We start from the raw sequence: 14,700 nt of genomic DNA, 5'->3' as shown, positions 1-14,700 counted from the left end.
AACGACCTGATAGGCGGGCTGAGGAGCACTGGAGTCGGCTGCCATGTCGATGGTGTTTGCTTTAACAACCTGAGCTATGCGGACGATATGGTGCTCCTTAGCCCGTCGATCAAAGGACTCAGAAAGTTATTGTCAGTCTGTGAGAGTTATGCCAACTCTCACGGACTGAAGTACAATGTCACGAAGACGAAAATGCTTGTTTTCAAAGCGGAAAAGGGTCCGGAGAGAGTTCCCGAAGTGTATTTGAATGGAACAGAGGTTCGGGTTGTTGAGCAGTTCAAATACCTTGGACACATTGTCACTGACGATCGCAAGGACGATCTCGACATGGAGCGGGAAAGGCGGTCATTGTCGGTTCGGTGCAACATGCTCGCGCGCAGATTTGCTAAATGCAGTGATGAAGTGAAGGGCACTCTCTTCAGGGCATACTGCCAGTGTTTCTATACCTGCCAGTTATGGTACCGATACAAGAGGGCGTCCTTCAGCACCATAAGGGTGCAATATAATGATGCATATCGCATTCTTATGAAGTTACCGCGGTACTGCAGCGCGTCGGGCATGTTTGCCGAGGCGGGAATGCCCGATTTCTTTGCTGTCATCAGAGCTCGTATATCTTCCTTCTGGGAAAGATTGCGTAGCTCGTGTAACAGCATCCTCCAGGTGGTGGGCCAGGACCTGCGTAGTCCAATGATAGCCCATTGGCTCTCGACACATCGGGAAGCAAATAGAAAATAGCTTTGGACACAAAGCTGTTTTCTTTTTGCTTTTATCTGACTGAGATAAATAATTAATGAAAATAAATTTGTAATTCTCTTGTATTGTATACTATTTTATTTTTACGTATACTATTTGTATTGAATTTGTATACTATTTTATTTGTACGACTCAATATTGTGTATGGGATTTTATGCCTGCAATAAAGAATTATTATTATTATTATTATTATATTATTTATCAAATTTTAAAAACAAAATTTTATGAACGATGCGGGATTCGAACCCACGACCTTCGGCGTTCTGTGCCGGTGCTCTAACCAACTGAGCTAACCGTTCGAGTACCGCCTCGTTATAAAATTCTGATTGCTTTGTTCAACTCTCAGTTTGTGGCTTCATCTACAGGATCTACTTTACAGTTGGTAACCTGTTCAACCCCAATATTTGCATATTAGTAAAGGCTGGCAACGCTCTTGTGATTCCTCTGGTGTTGCAGGAGAGTGTGGGCGGCGATGATCACTTAACACCAGGTGACCCGTACGCTCGTTTGTCCTCCTATTCCATAAAAAAAAAAATAGGAAATTGACTTGAGATGTCGCTCTTGTAAATCTAAACAATATGTTATGTTTTTAAAGTGATAACCCTCACTTCTAGGATTAAAACCCACGGCGTGGGTTCGAATCCCGCATAGTTCATAAAATTTTGTTTTTCAAATTTTATTTGTGTATTAATCCTAGAAGTGAGGGTTATCACTTTCAAAACATAACATATTCTTAAGAGATAGACATATGCTATCGCGGACTTTCCTGTAGATCTAAATAAGATACACAATTCCACCACACATTGTTTTGTTACATCTCAAAGAGTAGACATCGTTTTCGATGAAAGCTCCCAGGCGGCTTTTAGGACACCTCGAACAAATATCTTAAACGTATACAGACACTTTCCAAATTATATACTAAAACCTTCCTTCAGAACCACGCTATTCATTGGTGAAATCAGCAAGAAAAATGGTGGAGTAGTTTATGAGTATGAAGTGATATCACCTTGAGTATTTATTTAATTCAGAGATATCTCCATATATATTAGTAAATGTATTTGTAACAATATTTCTTATGAACTACGTTAGTATTATTAGTGAAATATATTCATAAACCTAGAGCTAACTGTATCCAGTGTTTCTGGAAGGAACAGCTCTGGCAGCAATCATCTTTAGGATGCTGTTACTGCTTACACGTAGACGCTGCAACATGGAGATCGCTTTTTTGCGCATTTGGCATGGAAACCGTCCACAGATGCATCAGCAAACATTCCAGAAGCTCTACAACGCCATGGTAGCCCCAACAGCCTACTAAACGCATAATTATATGTGACACGTAGAACGCTATGAGCCTATATAAGAATATACTTACATACATTACACAAATAGTTAATATTATATAATACAAACAACATTGTGATACAATGGTAGAAAGTAGGTTGTTGCAAACGAGATGCCATTAACAAGCTGCAACCGAAGGCCGAAGGGTTTTTAAATATCACGAGTTTTCAGTAACCTACACACTGTGTATACACAACGTTTACCATATAATCCAATTGTGAAAAATAGTAAAACACAAAAATAGAGCTAAAAATGTTTATTTATACGTACTTTTTTTGTGATAAAATTTCCAATGTTAAAATGAAGACATTTCATTTCAAAAAGGAACATCATAAAATTTACCTAAAGCTTTTAGTATCATTTATTACAATGACATTTCAGGTAATAATTATGAATAATGAAAAATGTTATTTATTTATTGAAGTAGGCGTTACAATGCGGAAATCCATAATTATACAAATGTTTTGAGTTTTCTTCAGTGTTAATTCCGAGTCTCGTGCCAGAGTTTGACGAGTCAACAACAGCTGAGGATGCTTCGTGTAGAGGCGAAACACGTGTCTAATTGTTTAGAGACAAAATATATTTGCGGAATGAACACTAAAGAAAACTCAAAACATTTGGATGTTATTTATTTTCAAAATTTTCCTTAATCGACAACCCTAGCAGCTAATATGTGAGTGACAGTCGGTCATAAATAACAGACGTCGCATGCGGCATGACGCCCCCCGCTCTCGGGACGGTTCAAGATTCGATTCCCGCACTTTATAGCCGTGCACCTATAATACCGCAAGGGTTGTGTCGGGTAACGGATTCAGATAAACAAGGGAGTAACCTCATATATACAGCTATACACTATTAGATAACTTCTCTCAGATGGGCAGCAAAATAACTGTCAAATTAATGTACCACTTTAATCAAAAAAATAGGAAAACTGAGTCAGAACTGAAAGCGAAATTTCAGTACTTAATATTGCAGTATCAAAATGTATTAAAATTTCTTACTTTTTTTTCTAGATTGAAAGCATTAACAAAAAAAACAACCAACTTCAACAACACTATTCCAAAACAGTAGATATAATATGCACTAAAGAGTATAAAAATGATTGCGTATTTTCATAAAATCTAATTAATTAATCTAGTTCTAGTTACGTTTATTGATATTTTTAATATACTCTATTAATGAATTATTAACTAACAGCGTTACGAAATTCTTGAGAAACGGCATTTCGTTATATGCTGTTATGGCTGCAATTCGAGATGCAGGCTTCGCAATACTTCAGCATCCTCCATTTTGCCAGAGATTTGATGAAGGTGAAGCCGTAGCTGCAGTACAAGAATATCTAGGTCTGCAGGATGAAGAGTTTTTTAACGAAGGAATTTGATGTTTAGAAAAAATATACCATAAGTATTATGAAGACAGGCGACTATACCTAGTCTTGCCATTAATACTGAAACAAAGTAGTCTCCATTGGTTGCAATACAGTCCTTTAAACGTTGAGGCCCGTTATCAATAGAAGCACACACTCTTTCCATGGGATAATTCTTCACTGCCAATCGTACGCATTGTTTTTTAGGGACTCCAAATTATCACGGCGCTAAGAGCAAGCCGTATTATCAAAAACTGACAATAAATGGGACTAGACGACGGCCAGTCTTCAGCTCTGATGAAGTCCGAAACGTTCGTTTCCAACCAAGACTGTGTAGACCGAGCTTTATGATCCGGCGTCGAGTCTTGCTGGAAGGACCATTCTTGGTTATTGAACATGAAGTTGTTAAGGGGCTTCACTACCTTCTCAAGAATGGTATCTTGATACACTTGTGCAGATTTTTTGATATGTTTTTCACAAAAGAATGGCTCAGTCACTCCTTGCACTTTGCCCGTTTTCAAGCACGTTCCCGTAAGCTTCGGTCATTTTGTTTGTTAAAATGTCGCTCAATTGTAAAAAAAATCTCATCGGTAAATAAATTTTTTTCTTTGACCGCTTTTATTTACCGCTTCAGTCATTTTTCGATTTTACCCCCCTATTCTTTTTAAATTATCAGTTAAGAAATGACCAGTACGTCTCTTATAGGCTGCAAGTCCTAAGTTATCCCTTAAAATACGAGACATGGTTCCAGGTGCTATCTTCATCGCCCGAGATCTTTTGCTTTCGGACAGAATTTCTTCGAATTGTTTCCCTTACTGCTTTGACCACCTTTTTCGTACGAACACTACGTGGACGGCCAGATCTTTTTTTGTCACAAACAGAGGAGTCTTGTAGCTATTAATAGCCCAGTACACAAACAGTTTACTAATACCAAGCGAATAGAGAGTCTTAAGAATTGCATTTGCCTCCATACCTACTTTGTGTAATGCAATCACAGCAATTCGGTTCTCTATATCACCCCACTCACCCATCGCAAAATATTGTACAATGTATTGACGCCAAAATGAAAAAACTCAATGTCATATAATAATGATATTCCAAATTCAAATGTAATATTTTGGTTACTTATAATTGTATACAGACTAAGTATAGTAATATAAAATAAGATATAATAAAATGTATCGTTTTCGATAAACATTATAAATTACGTCACTCAAGAATTGGGGGGGGAGAGGGGTCGACGACGAGAGTGTGACATTATGTGACATGTTGCAAGAGATTGTGGGCGGCCGCGGCGGTGATCACTTAACAACAGGTGCCCGTACGCTCGTTTGTCCTCCTATTCCATAAAAAAATGTAAACTCTAAAATAAATATATATTTCTAACTCTATCTTCACATTGGGGTAAATAGCTATAATGTTGTCCCATTATCGAGGTGCAACGTTCGTGTGGTATGTGGCCTATATTTTGCATCATACAAGGCCACTTACCAACACAAGGAATCTCGTAAGAAGCAAAAATAGTTTTGCCCATTGATTCGTCCTCAAGGAATTGTTCCAATATCCCATAAACTCAAGATAAGTTAATTAAAAATTACTCTAACTACTTAACAATTCTTAAACCTATGATTACAATACTATGATAAATATTAAATTAAAACTATCATTACGAGGAAGTACACTAAGAATACTAAGATAAGTCTTATATCTTTCTTAAATCTAATTGGTCACTTTTTGATTTGTTAATATTATAAAAGGTATCAAAAATATATACTTAGATATTTTTTTTATTTTAAAGCAATTTGAATTTAAATAGAACTAATTTCGGAACTTGTTTAAAACTTTATGTATTGCGGCTTATAGCGTACAGACAGCCGGTTACAGTGAGACACCCTTGTATTCAAGGGCGTCTAACGGCACAAAAAGCTACTTCAATTAATACTTATAACTTTGTATAACACTAACTGATAATAACTCCCCGACACACACTTGGTCGAGTTCCATTGATCCTGACAGCAGAGCACCAGTCTCAAGCATCAAATAAAGAGTATTAGTATAAATTTATGACGGCAGGGTAAACGTGAGGTTTACGACGACGTCTCGGCCCGCGGGAGTAGTTACAGTATCGGTGAGTTTACCCTACTCCTGCCTTTGGAGTTATACGGAGTAACATCTAGAGTACTAATAACATGCAATACTATGTTACCAACAACAAAAACAACAGATTTTACAGCTTTAATTGAATTCGGAATGTTTCTTTGTTTGTTTGGATGTAAGTATCGAAACCTGCTACGTGGTTTGGCTTTTTCTGATTTGAATGCTTAATTTATACAACTGTACATATTATCTTAATATTTTTATATATATATAAATTACGTGACACGTTCTTTGTCCGCGATGGACTCCTTAACTATAAAACGTATTTTAATGGGGTTTACTTCATGGAGTGCAGTTTGGTCCAACTTGAGAGATAGGATAGTTTTTATTTCTATTGGGACCCATAATTATTAGTTTTATTTTCAATATTTGTTTTGTATGGACTATGAGAGAATTTTGTGACGCACGGTTTGACAGTTCCGCTGTGAAACAATTTCATTATAACAACAGGGAGCACTTTTTACGAAACAATTCTTGATGTTTTGAAATATTATTGGCAAATTCCTATATAACTGTTTTATTTTTATTATCTACAGAACCACGTCTGTCGGGTCAGCTAGTAATATATAAATATAACTTGGTTAAATACATCGTTTAAGACAATGTTATAATTTAATCCTTAATATAAGTATTTCGCTCAGAAAACGGCCCGGATAAAATCCCGCCTTTTTATTTAAACGGAAAGAAACTAGCGATTGTATTTTTTTTAATATTTAGGTCATTTTGTCACCAGTACTCTAAGTGTCGACGTTGACAAGAAAGAGAAAGATTAATGGTGATTTAAGCAGTGTAGTAAAACTGTTAAAAAGCTTATATATACCTCCTATTGTCAGTGTTTTTTCCAACATTATATTATTGGCTATAGTTTGAAATAAATGATATTATTATAATAGTAAGCAGGGTATTAAAGTTAAGCTAGTGATATTACTGGGCAAATGAGAACTTAACATATTATGTCTCAAGGTGACGAGCGCAGTTGTAGTGCCGTTCAGAATTTTTGGGGTTTTTCAAGAATTCTGAGCGGCATTGCATTGTAATGGGCAGGGCGTATCAATTGCCATCAGCTCAAGGTCCTGCTCGTCTCGTCCCTTATTTTCATAAAAATAAATAAATAAGCTTAAAGATCACTATTGAATGTCGACATTTTTATGTTTAAGCTGGCTCTTACAATCTGACAACCTTACAAACTTAACCTCTGTATAATCTTAATCTTAATATATATAAATCTCGTGTCACAATGTTTGTCCTCAATGGACTCCTAAACTAATGAACGGATTTCAATGGGGATTACTTCATGGAGTGCAGTTTATTCCAACTTAAGAGATAGGATAGTTTTTATTTCGATTTGGGACCCATAATTATTTTTATTTCCAATATTTGTTTTGTTTGGACATATTTTCTGTGAGAGTATTTTTGACGCGCGGTTTGACAGTTCTGCTGTGAAACAATTTCATTATAACAACAAGGAGCATATTATTATGTTACAATGAAAAATTATTGACAAATTCATCAAAAACGGTATTTTATTTATTATGTACAGAACAACGTCTGTCTGGTCAGCTAGTATTAATATAAGGTTAAGTAATATTAACGCATAATTATTACCCGTGACTTTACGCATACATATTTTATTACCTGAATTTGATTGTTTCACATATGAACTGTATATTTTATTAGTATATAGAATATTACTATATTTGACGACCAAACATATACACACTTGTGAGCTTATAGCATGCCATATAATGCTAAGTAGTTAAACATATCTACTTTTGAGGATAAAAACTGTACTTAACCCGGAGTTAAATGGTTTACAAGATGTTTATTTCCTTCATATCTCTAAAACGAGCTCCAATAAACTGTTGTAGACCGGCTAAGAGTAATCCGATGAACAATACGGGTTCCGCATAAAGGATACATTATATTATTACGACATCTAGTCGAATTTGTAGTACATCTAATAGTTGACGTAATGAAAAAGCTATTGTTCTTAGGTAGTGCGGTATCTTTAAATCAAATTCAAATTCAAATATTTTTATTCAAAATAGGATTTAAAATCACTTATTGAACGTCAAAAACTACTACCCATTCAAAAGAGACTGCCTCAGACCTGAGAAGAATGTGCGCAAGAAACTCAGCGGGCTTTTTTTTATATAAAATACGGATTAGAATGTAATATCGTACAATAAACATTTATAATTAAAGAGCCTGAGGGTGTTCTCTTTATTTCCAGTCCGTGGTGTCATTAAGAAAATCGTTTATGCTATAATAACCTTTCCCACACAAACGTTTTTTAAGAATTCTTTTAAATTTCGTAACACATTTGTTTTGTACATTTTCTGGGATCATATTGTAGACGCATATACATCGCCCAACAAAAGACTTACTAACTCGACCCAACCGAGTAGTAGGCATAACAAGTTTATGTTTGTTTCTCGTGTTAACATTATGAATACCTTTATATATATAATTCTTGTGTGCGTGTGTATGTCACTGAACTCCTCCTAGGCGGCTGGACCGATTTTATTGAAACTTTCTGTGTGTCTTCAGGTGGATTCGAGAATGGTTTAGATTCACAATTGAACTACCTCCTGAACGGCTGGACCGATTTTGATGCTTTTTGTTTGTTTCAGTGAATTTGAGATTGGTTTAGATTCTCAATTACGTCCATATAATATAATTCTCCTGCTCATGTGTATGTTAGTGAACTCCTCCTAACGGCTGGACAGATTTTTCAAATTTAAGACGTGTGTACAGGACAACGTCTGTTGGGTCCACTAGTATATAATATAAGCTTTATATCTTCATTGCTTAATAAACTATTTTATTTACAATGCACGTAAATTGATGTAACAAAGATACTCAAACTTAATTACATACACCAATAATCTATACATACATACAATATATAAATAAAATTGGAGTGTCTGTTTGTAATATTGAAATAACCGTTATTTTACTACATGTATATGAATATGTATACGTACGATACATACACCAAAATAACATTTTTTTTTTAATTTTTGTCTGACTGTCTGTCTGTCTGTCTGTTTGTTCCGGCTAATCTCTGTTAAATTTGTAAACTGACTATAATTATTAAAGTTAAACGTTCTTAGTAACTGAGTTATTTCATTTTAACTTTGTGTTGTGAAGAGGGTTCTCTCGTTCCTTAATCAATTGTAAACTTGAAAGAATGTCTCGCGGAACCCCAAAATTCGCATTCGGAGTATCACTCAGGAAAATTGCGTGAACCTGCCCACATAACAGTTCCGTACAGCAATAAAAACATATTTGATGTTATTGCCTCACGAAAATAATTGCCCCCGACGTGTGCTGTGTCCCGGGGGACGCGGGTTCGATGTCCGACACGAATGTTTCAGAATAGAATAAAAATATATTCATTCACGGTTCACCATAAAGAATGACAATAACATAATATATTGCAACAAAACCTTTTACCAAGGTTGGTCATGAAGCTTCATCGGGTTTTTTATATAAAAATAAGTTACGAGACGAACAGGACGTTCAGCTGAAGTGTAATTAAAAACGGCAAAAGCCAGGAGTAATAACGACCTAACATTGACACTAACAGCTGCAACTGCGGTTACTTCAGGGGTGGGACAGACGCCTTAAAGTGACGTTTTCAGAAGACTGTAGTGCCATCTGTTACTTGGCCCGAAAATGAAAGCTTTGGCAGCTGTCACTCGCTTTGAAATCTTTCAACTTTTCTATAATTGTGTCACTGCCCACTGGTCATAAAATGGCGGCTACTCCTAGCGTTTGCGCATGTATGTAGCTCTCGTGTTCCATTTTGCATATTCACACTACTAAATCTATCCTTTATGTTCTATGTTGTGACAAAATTAAATAACTAACTCTACGCGCAATTTTAACATGGCAAAAAATTGCAATATCTACATTAAAAAGTAGAGTTAGTTATTTAATTGCGTCACAACATTACAAATGAATTTTATAAGTTTCGAGCTTATATATAGTTATTTTCGGAGCCAATCTCCAGATGGCGCTAGTTTTCAAATAGACAGCTCATAATGCGTAGAGAGGGCTCTCTTTTCCCTATATATTATTATACTCATGTTAAAAAATGGCGGCTTATCAGTTTATGTAGCTTATTACAAATACTACGTAATAAGAGGCGGGTTTGCGTAGGTAAAAATTGAAATTTAGTTAAGTATGAAACGTGCACTCATTTGATATAATGTTTGAAATAGAAGTAATTACAATATGGCGATTGGCGAAGAAGTATAATCCGGCCAAGTTTGAAAGCGAACAGTTGCTTAAAATTTAGTGGATTTCGGCAATCTCCGTTTTTTACAAGATTATAGCTGTCATCTGTCAATGACTGTACGTTTCATGCAATCGAGTGAATCGCTTTTTTCTAAGAGAGCGGAGAACCAGCTTTTCGCTAAGCTGGCTTGATAAGCGAAAAGAGCACAAATATAAAAACTCTTTGTTACCTGACAGAAAAGAAACATATCTGACATAGATCTACGACAAATAAGACAATATAATGTTATTATTTTGAAATGTTTATGTAATATGGGACATAGCACAAAAAGGTAAGCTTAAAATATAATAATGCATTTGAAATCATTTCTGAAAGCTTCTAAACGACCACGACATTAATTAGTCTTAAAACATACCGCCTTCTCAGAGAACTACACGTATTTTTTGATCTCTGGTAAATGTATGGGTGTATTTTTTCACTCCAGATAGTCCCGTTAATTTAAGAAAATTCTATTTGGTAGGTTTCTTTATACCTACTTAAAATCATTAAAGAACGAACTCTCAAGAATAATTATAATATACTTTTTTCGAAAGATCGGTTTGGAAGGTTGTATTTTTTTTTAATGGAATAGGAGGACAAACGAGCGTACCTGGTGTTAAGTGATCACCGCCGCCCACATTCTCTTGCAACACGAGAGGAATCACGAGAGCGTTGCCGGCCTTTAAGGAAGGTGTACGAGCTTTTTTTGATGGTACCCATGTCGTGTCGTCCCGGAAACACCGCACACGGAAGCTCATTCCACAGCTTTGTAGTACGTGGAAGAAAGCTCCTTGAAAACCGCACTGTGGAGGACCGCCACACATCCAGATGGTGGGGATGATATCCTAACTGATGGCGTGTCGTGCGAAGGTGGAATTCGGCGGCAGAAATCAGATTAAACAGCTCTTCGGAACACTCCCCGTGATAAATGCGTATGTATGTATCCCGTAGCACAAATTAGGAGGCAAAAATAATGTAGTTGATAGAGCTTTAGTCCATGATTATAATGATTCCACTCATAGTACAAGGTAATGTACCGTTTTCAAGAAAATAACGAAAAAAAATTCTAACCTAAAACGGGTAAATCACCTGCATTACCTTGTAATAAGATTATCAGCTTTATAATCGTGGACCAAAGCTCTATTAACTATAATTTTAAAAAATTGGTTAGGTTAGGTTATGTTAGAACAGTTAAAACAACATACCGAGCCGAGCGTTGCGGCCGGCGAGTGCCAGAAACAATTCCCATCGTTTTCATATCTTTCCTCCCCATAAAAAAGTCCCAACCCTTAAAAATTTCATTATTTGACGTAAGACTATGATGATTTCTTCTCTGCATTACTTTACTTTAACTATTATGGTGTTCCTGACAAAGATATTCAAGTTCAAATATTTGTGTTCAAAATAGTATTATTAATTACATATTGATCATCAAAAAACTACCACCCTTTAGAAAATTTATTCCTCAGACCGACAGACAGAGAAGAACGTGAACAGACTTGCGCAAGAAACTCAGCGGGCATCTTTATAGTTTAGTAATGAACTTTCATTACTATAAAATTTATTAAATAGCCTGAGGGTGGTATTCAAAATCTGTGGTATTATTAAGAAAGTCATTTATATTACAGTAACATTTACCACTTAAACGTATTTTAACAATTCTTTTCAATTTCGAAAGACCTTGGTTTTGTACATTTATACACATATACATACACTCGGGGTGGTCAGAGGAGTTGGTTGATACCAGCGGCCGAATTCCACCACGGACATTAAGTCGATGCGGTTGGTAGCATCGCATTGACGTCTGGATTACCACAACCACTGGTTTTTCAAGGAATTACTTGTGTCGTACAGCAACTTTGTGGAATAAATTTCCGGCTGCTGTTTGCCCGAACATCGACTCAGGGACCTTGAAGCATAGAAGCATACACCTTACTTAAAGGCCAGCAACGCATCTCCTGATCCCTGGTGTTAATAATATAAAGTCATATAATAATAACATGCTTACAGTCATGCTAAAGAACACAAAGAGACTCAGTCACCGATGTTGAAGATATTCAAAGACATGATGCAACAGGAAAACGAGTGAGGACATTATTAATATTATTAATAAGTAGGAACTATTTATATTAAGGCTATCAAATGTATAAGGTAAGGTATATGTATATATAATAGATACTATACAAATGTATGTATTTATTTATATTAGGGCCTTATGACAAAGCTCGTGGTCACACAGAGGGCAATGGAGAGGCTATGCTCGGAGTTTCCCTGCGAGATCGAAACTGAAGTGGCAGTGGGCAGGGCACATAGTTCGACGGACAGATGGCCGTTGGGGCAGTAAAGTTCTCGAATGGCGACCACGTACCGGAAGACGCAGTGTTGGTAGGCCCCCACAAGATGGACCGACGATCTGATCAAGATCGCTGGAATACGTTGGATGAGGGCAGCACAGGACCGATCGTCGTTGAAATCTTTGGGGGAGGCCTTTGTCCAGCAGTGGACGACTTACGGCTGATTATGATGATGATATCAAATGTATTTCAGGTCCAATACTAAAAATAGCCCCATTTACAAGAGTAAATATTCTAATATGTATTAATAATGCTGCAGAAATGCTTTTCGTGATATTTATAACCTAGGTCCTAAAGGATCATTTAAATTTAATTTGTATAATAATCCCAGAAGTGAGGAACATCACTTTAAAAATAACAAATAATGACTTTTAGGGAATAAATAACCAGTGGGGGCTCCTTATTGTGTTTCATTCTGAAGGGCGCCGTAGCTAGTGAAATTACTGGGCAAATGAGACTTAACATCTTATATCTCAGAATTTTTATGTTTTTCAAGAATCCTGAGCGGCACTGCATTTTAATGGCGTATTGTAGGGCAGCGCGTATTGTATACGTTCAACTGAACACCCTGCTCGTCTCGTCCCTTAATTACATAAAAAAAGTCCTAAAGAATCATTCAGAATTTAAAGAAATAAACATTTTAACTGTTGCATCTCAATATATTATTAACAATGTACATAGATACATAACTAAATTTGCTAGAAACTGTCCTAACCATAATGTTAACACCAGGTAAACATTATATACGATATTATATATTTACAACATGGTCCCAGAAAATCTTCAAAATGTGTTGCGAAATGCAAAAGGATTGTTAGAAAACGTTTATGTGGTAAAGGTTTGCTTTAACATAAATGACTGTTTCTTGCGCCCGTTCTTCTCAGATCCGAGGCATAAGATTCCGAATGGGTGGTAGATTTGTACTCACAATAAGTGACAACTTCCCGAATTTTTGAACTGAAACCCCGTTTTTCGAAAATCGATTTTTTATCAGATCCGCCGTCTTACGATCCTAGGACGCGTCCCTGACTTTCCCCGCGATGGTGTCCGTACGTCTGTATGTATGTGTGTGTGTTTGTGTGTGTGTGTGTGTGTGTGTGTATGTATATATATGTATGTATATATGGTAAAGTGTTGAATGACTCGATCGATTTCATCGCGGTTGGCGCCATTCGAAAGGGATTGACCAGATAAGTTTTGACTTAGATTTTTAATACAATTTGGGCGATTTGGATCACTAGATTTTAAAAAATATTAAAAAAAGCGATTTCAAAGTTATTGCCGTTTGAAAATTAAAAATAGTGCTTTATTACATCTTTTATCAGACATGATTTTCAGAATATTTATTTCAAATTCCTCCGAAATTTAATATCTGATCAAATGCATGTTCTGAGTTCTGTTATAAAGAGCTCTAACTCATGAACAGCTTACCCTTGGAGCTCGAAGCGCTCAAAATAATACAAATTATATATTTGAAAAGAGCTCGAAATTGTCATAGGTACAATTTGAAGCGTTTGGGTATGGAATTAGCGGGAAGTTGCAGAGATGACCTTCTCATCGTCGTCATCGTCGTGAGGATCAAACGTTCTCCTAATTTTTTTAATAATAATAATAATAGGCTTATAATTTTATATTGATTCCAATCATCTTTAAATACAAATTACTGGACGCTTCCCCCAGCTTACTTCATGTATCCGTTTTTTGGGTGGACCTTTGTCTTTTTCCATCTGGTCCTCCCAAAATTTTCGTTTTCTTCTTTTGCCATTTCTGTGTTAGAGCGTACTTAAGAACATCTATAAGTTTTGTCCCATTTCTAACTTTTTTACTTTTAATCAATTGGATTTTTCTTATTTCCAAAAGAGTCATGTCGAATTTAAAATATAGAATTGAATTAATGATATACATTAATTGTACAAATGTGATGATGAACATGGCTGTCACGTTAATTGCTTTTGGACGGTCTTGTGCACTTTTTCTCTCTTATCCGGATGTGTCAACAAACTTTTATGGAATAGGGGGACAGACCAAAAGACGGGTAACTTCATGGGAGTCATCACCGCCACCCGTAAGTCTTGGAACACAAAAGGAATCACTAATGGCCGGGAATTTAAACTGCTCGAACGCGTCCTGGAAATACAACACAAAGAGTTAATAACTAAGTTTGGAAGAATGGTTGAATGTACCATGGAAACCAAACACTAGAGGAACGAGGTGGTGAGAAAGGTAATTCAGATTACTGCTACTGGGGTGCATTGGAACACAAATGCGTCATATAGAGCTCAAAATATGGACTGGCTTGAAGTAGAGTCTCGCTTAGTGGGCCCCAGTTTCCATGAAGCCAATTTGGTTTGGATGACCCAGTATTCCGATACTAGGCGAGGAATAAAGTGGAATGTTAACGAAGAGCGGTGATACGACAATTTTTTTATAGGCATCGGAAAAAC

The 14,700-nt window shown here is 36.3% G+C and overlaps 2 protein-coding genes and 1 non-coding gene across 3 annotated transcripts in view; 2 read left to right on the top strand and 1 right to left on the bottom strand.

The window, feature by feature from the left end:
• The window catches only part of LOC126971412 (uncharacterized), a 370,061-nt gene that overhangs the window by 24,175 nt on the left and 331,186 nt on the right, over positions 1–14,700 (top strand). The window lies entirely within an intron of this gene.
• Trnas-aga (transfer RNA serine (anticodon AGA)) lies at positions 979–1,052 on the bottom strand. The gene has a single exon. It is a non-coding gene; the product is annotated as a tRNA-Ser (tRNA).
• Positions 10,137–14,700, top strand: part of LOC126971286 (uncharacterized) — a 69,576-nt gene continuing 65,012 nt past the window's right edge. The window contains exons 1-2 of the mRNA XM_050817511.1: positions 10,137–10,194; positions 11,913–11,987. Of these exons, the coding sequence (XP_050673468.1) occupies positions 10,175–10,194; positions 11,913–11,987 (95 nt within the window). The 5' untranslated portion in view covers positions 10,137–10,174. The remainder of the gene's footprint in view (positions 10,195–11,912; positions 11,988–14,700) is intronic.

Source organism: Leptidea sinapis, chromosome 23, assembly GCF_905404315.1.
Source record: "Leptidea sinapis chromosome 23, ilLepSina1.1, whole genome shotgun sequence".
In the NCBI taxonomy this organism is placed as follows: Eukaryota; Metazoa; Arthropoda; class Insecta; order Lepidoptera; family Pieridae; genus Leptidea; species Leptidea sinapis.
Note: the sequence above shows the minus strand (reverse complement) of the source record. Positions and strands in the feature narration are given on the sequence as shown.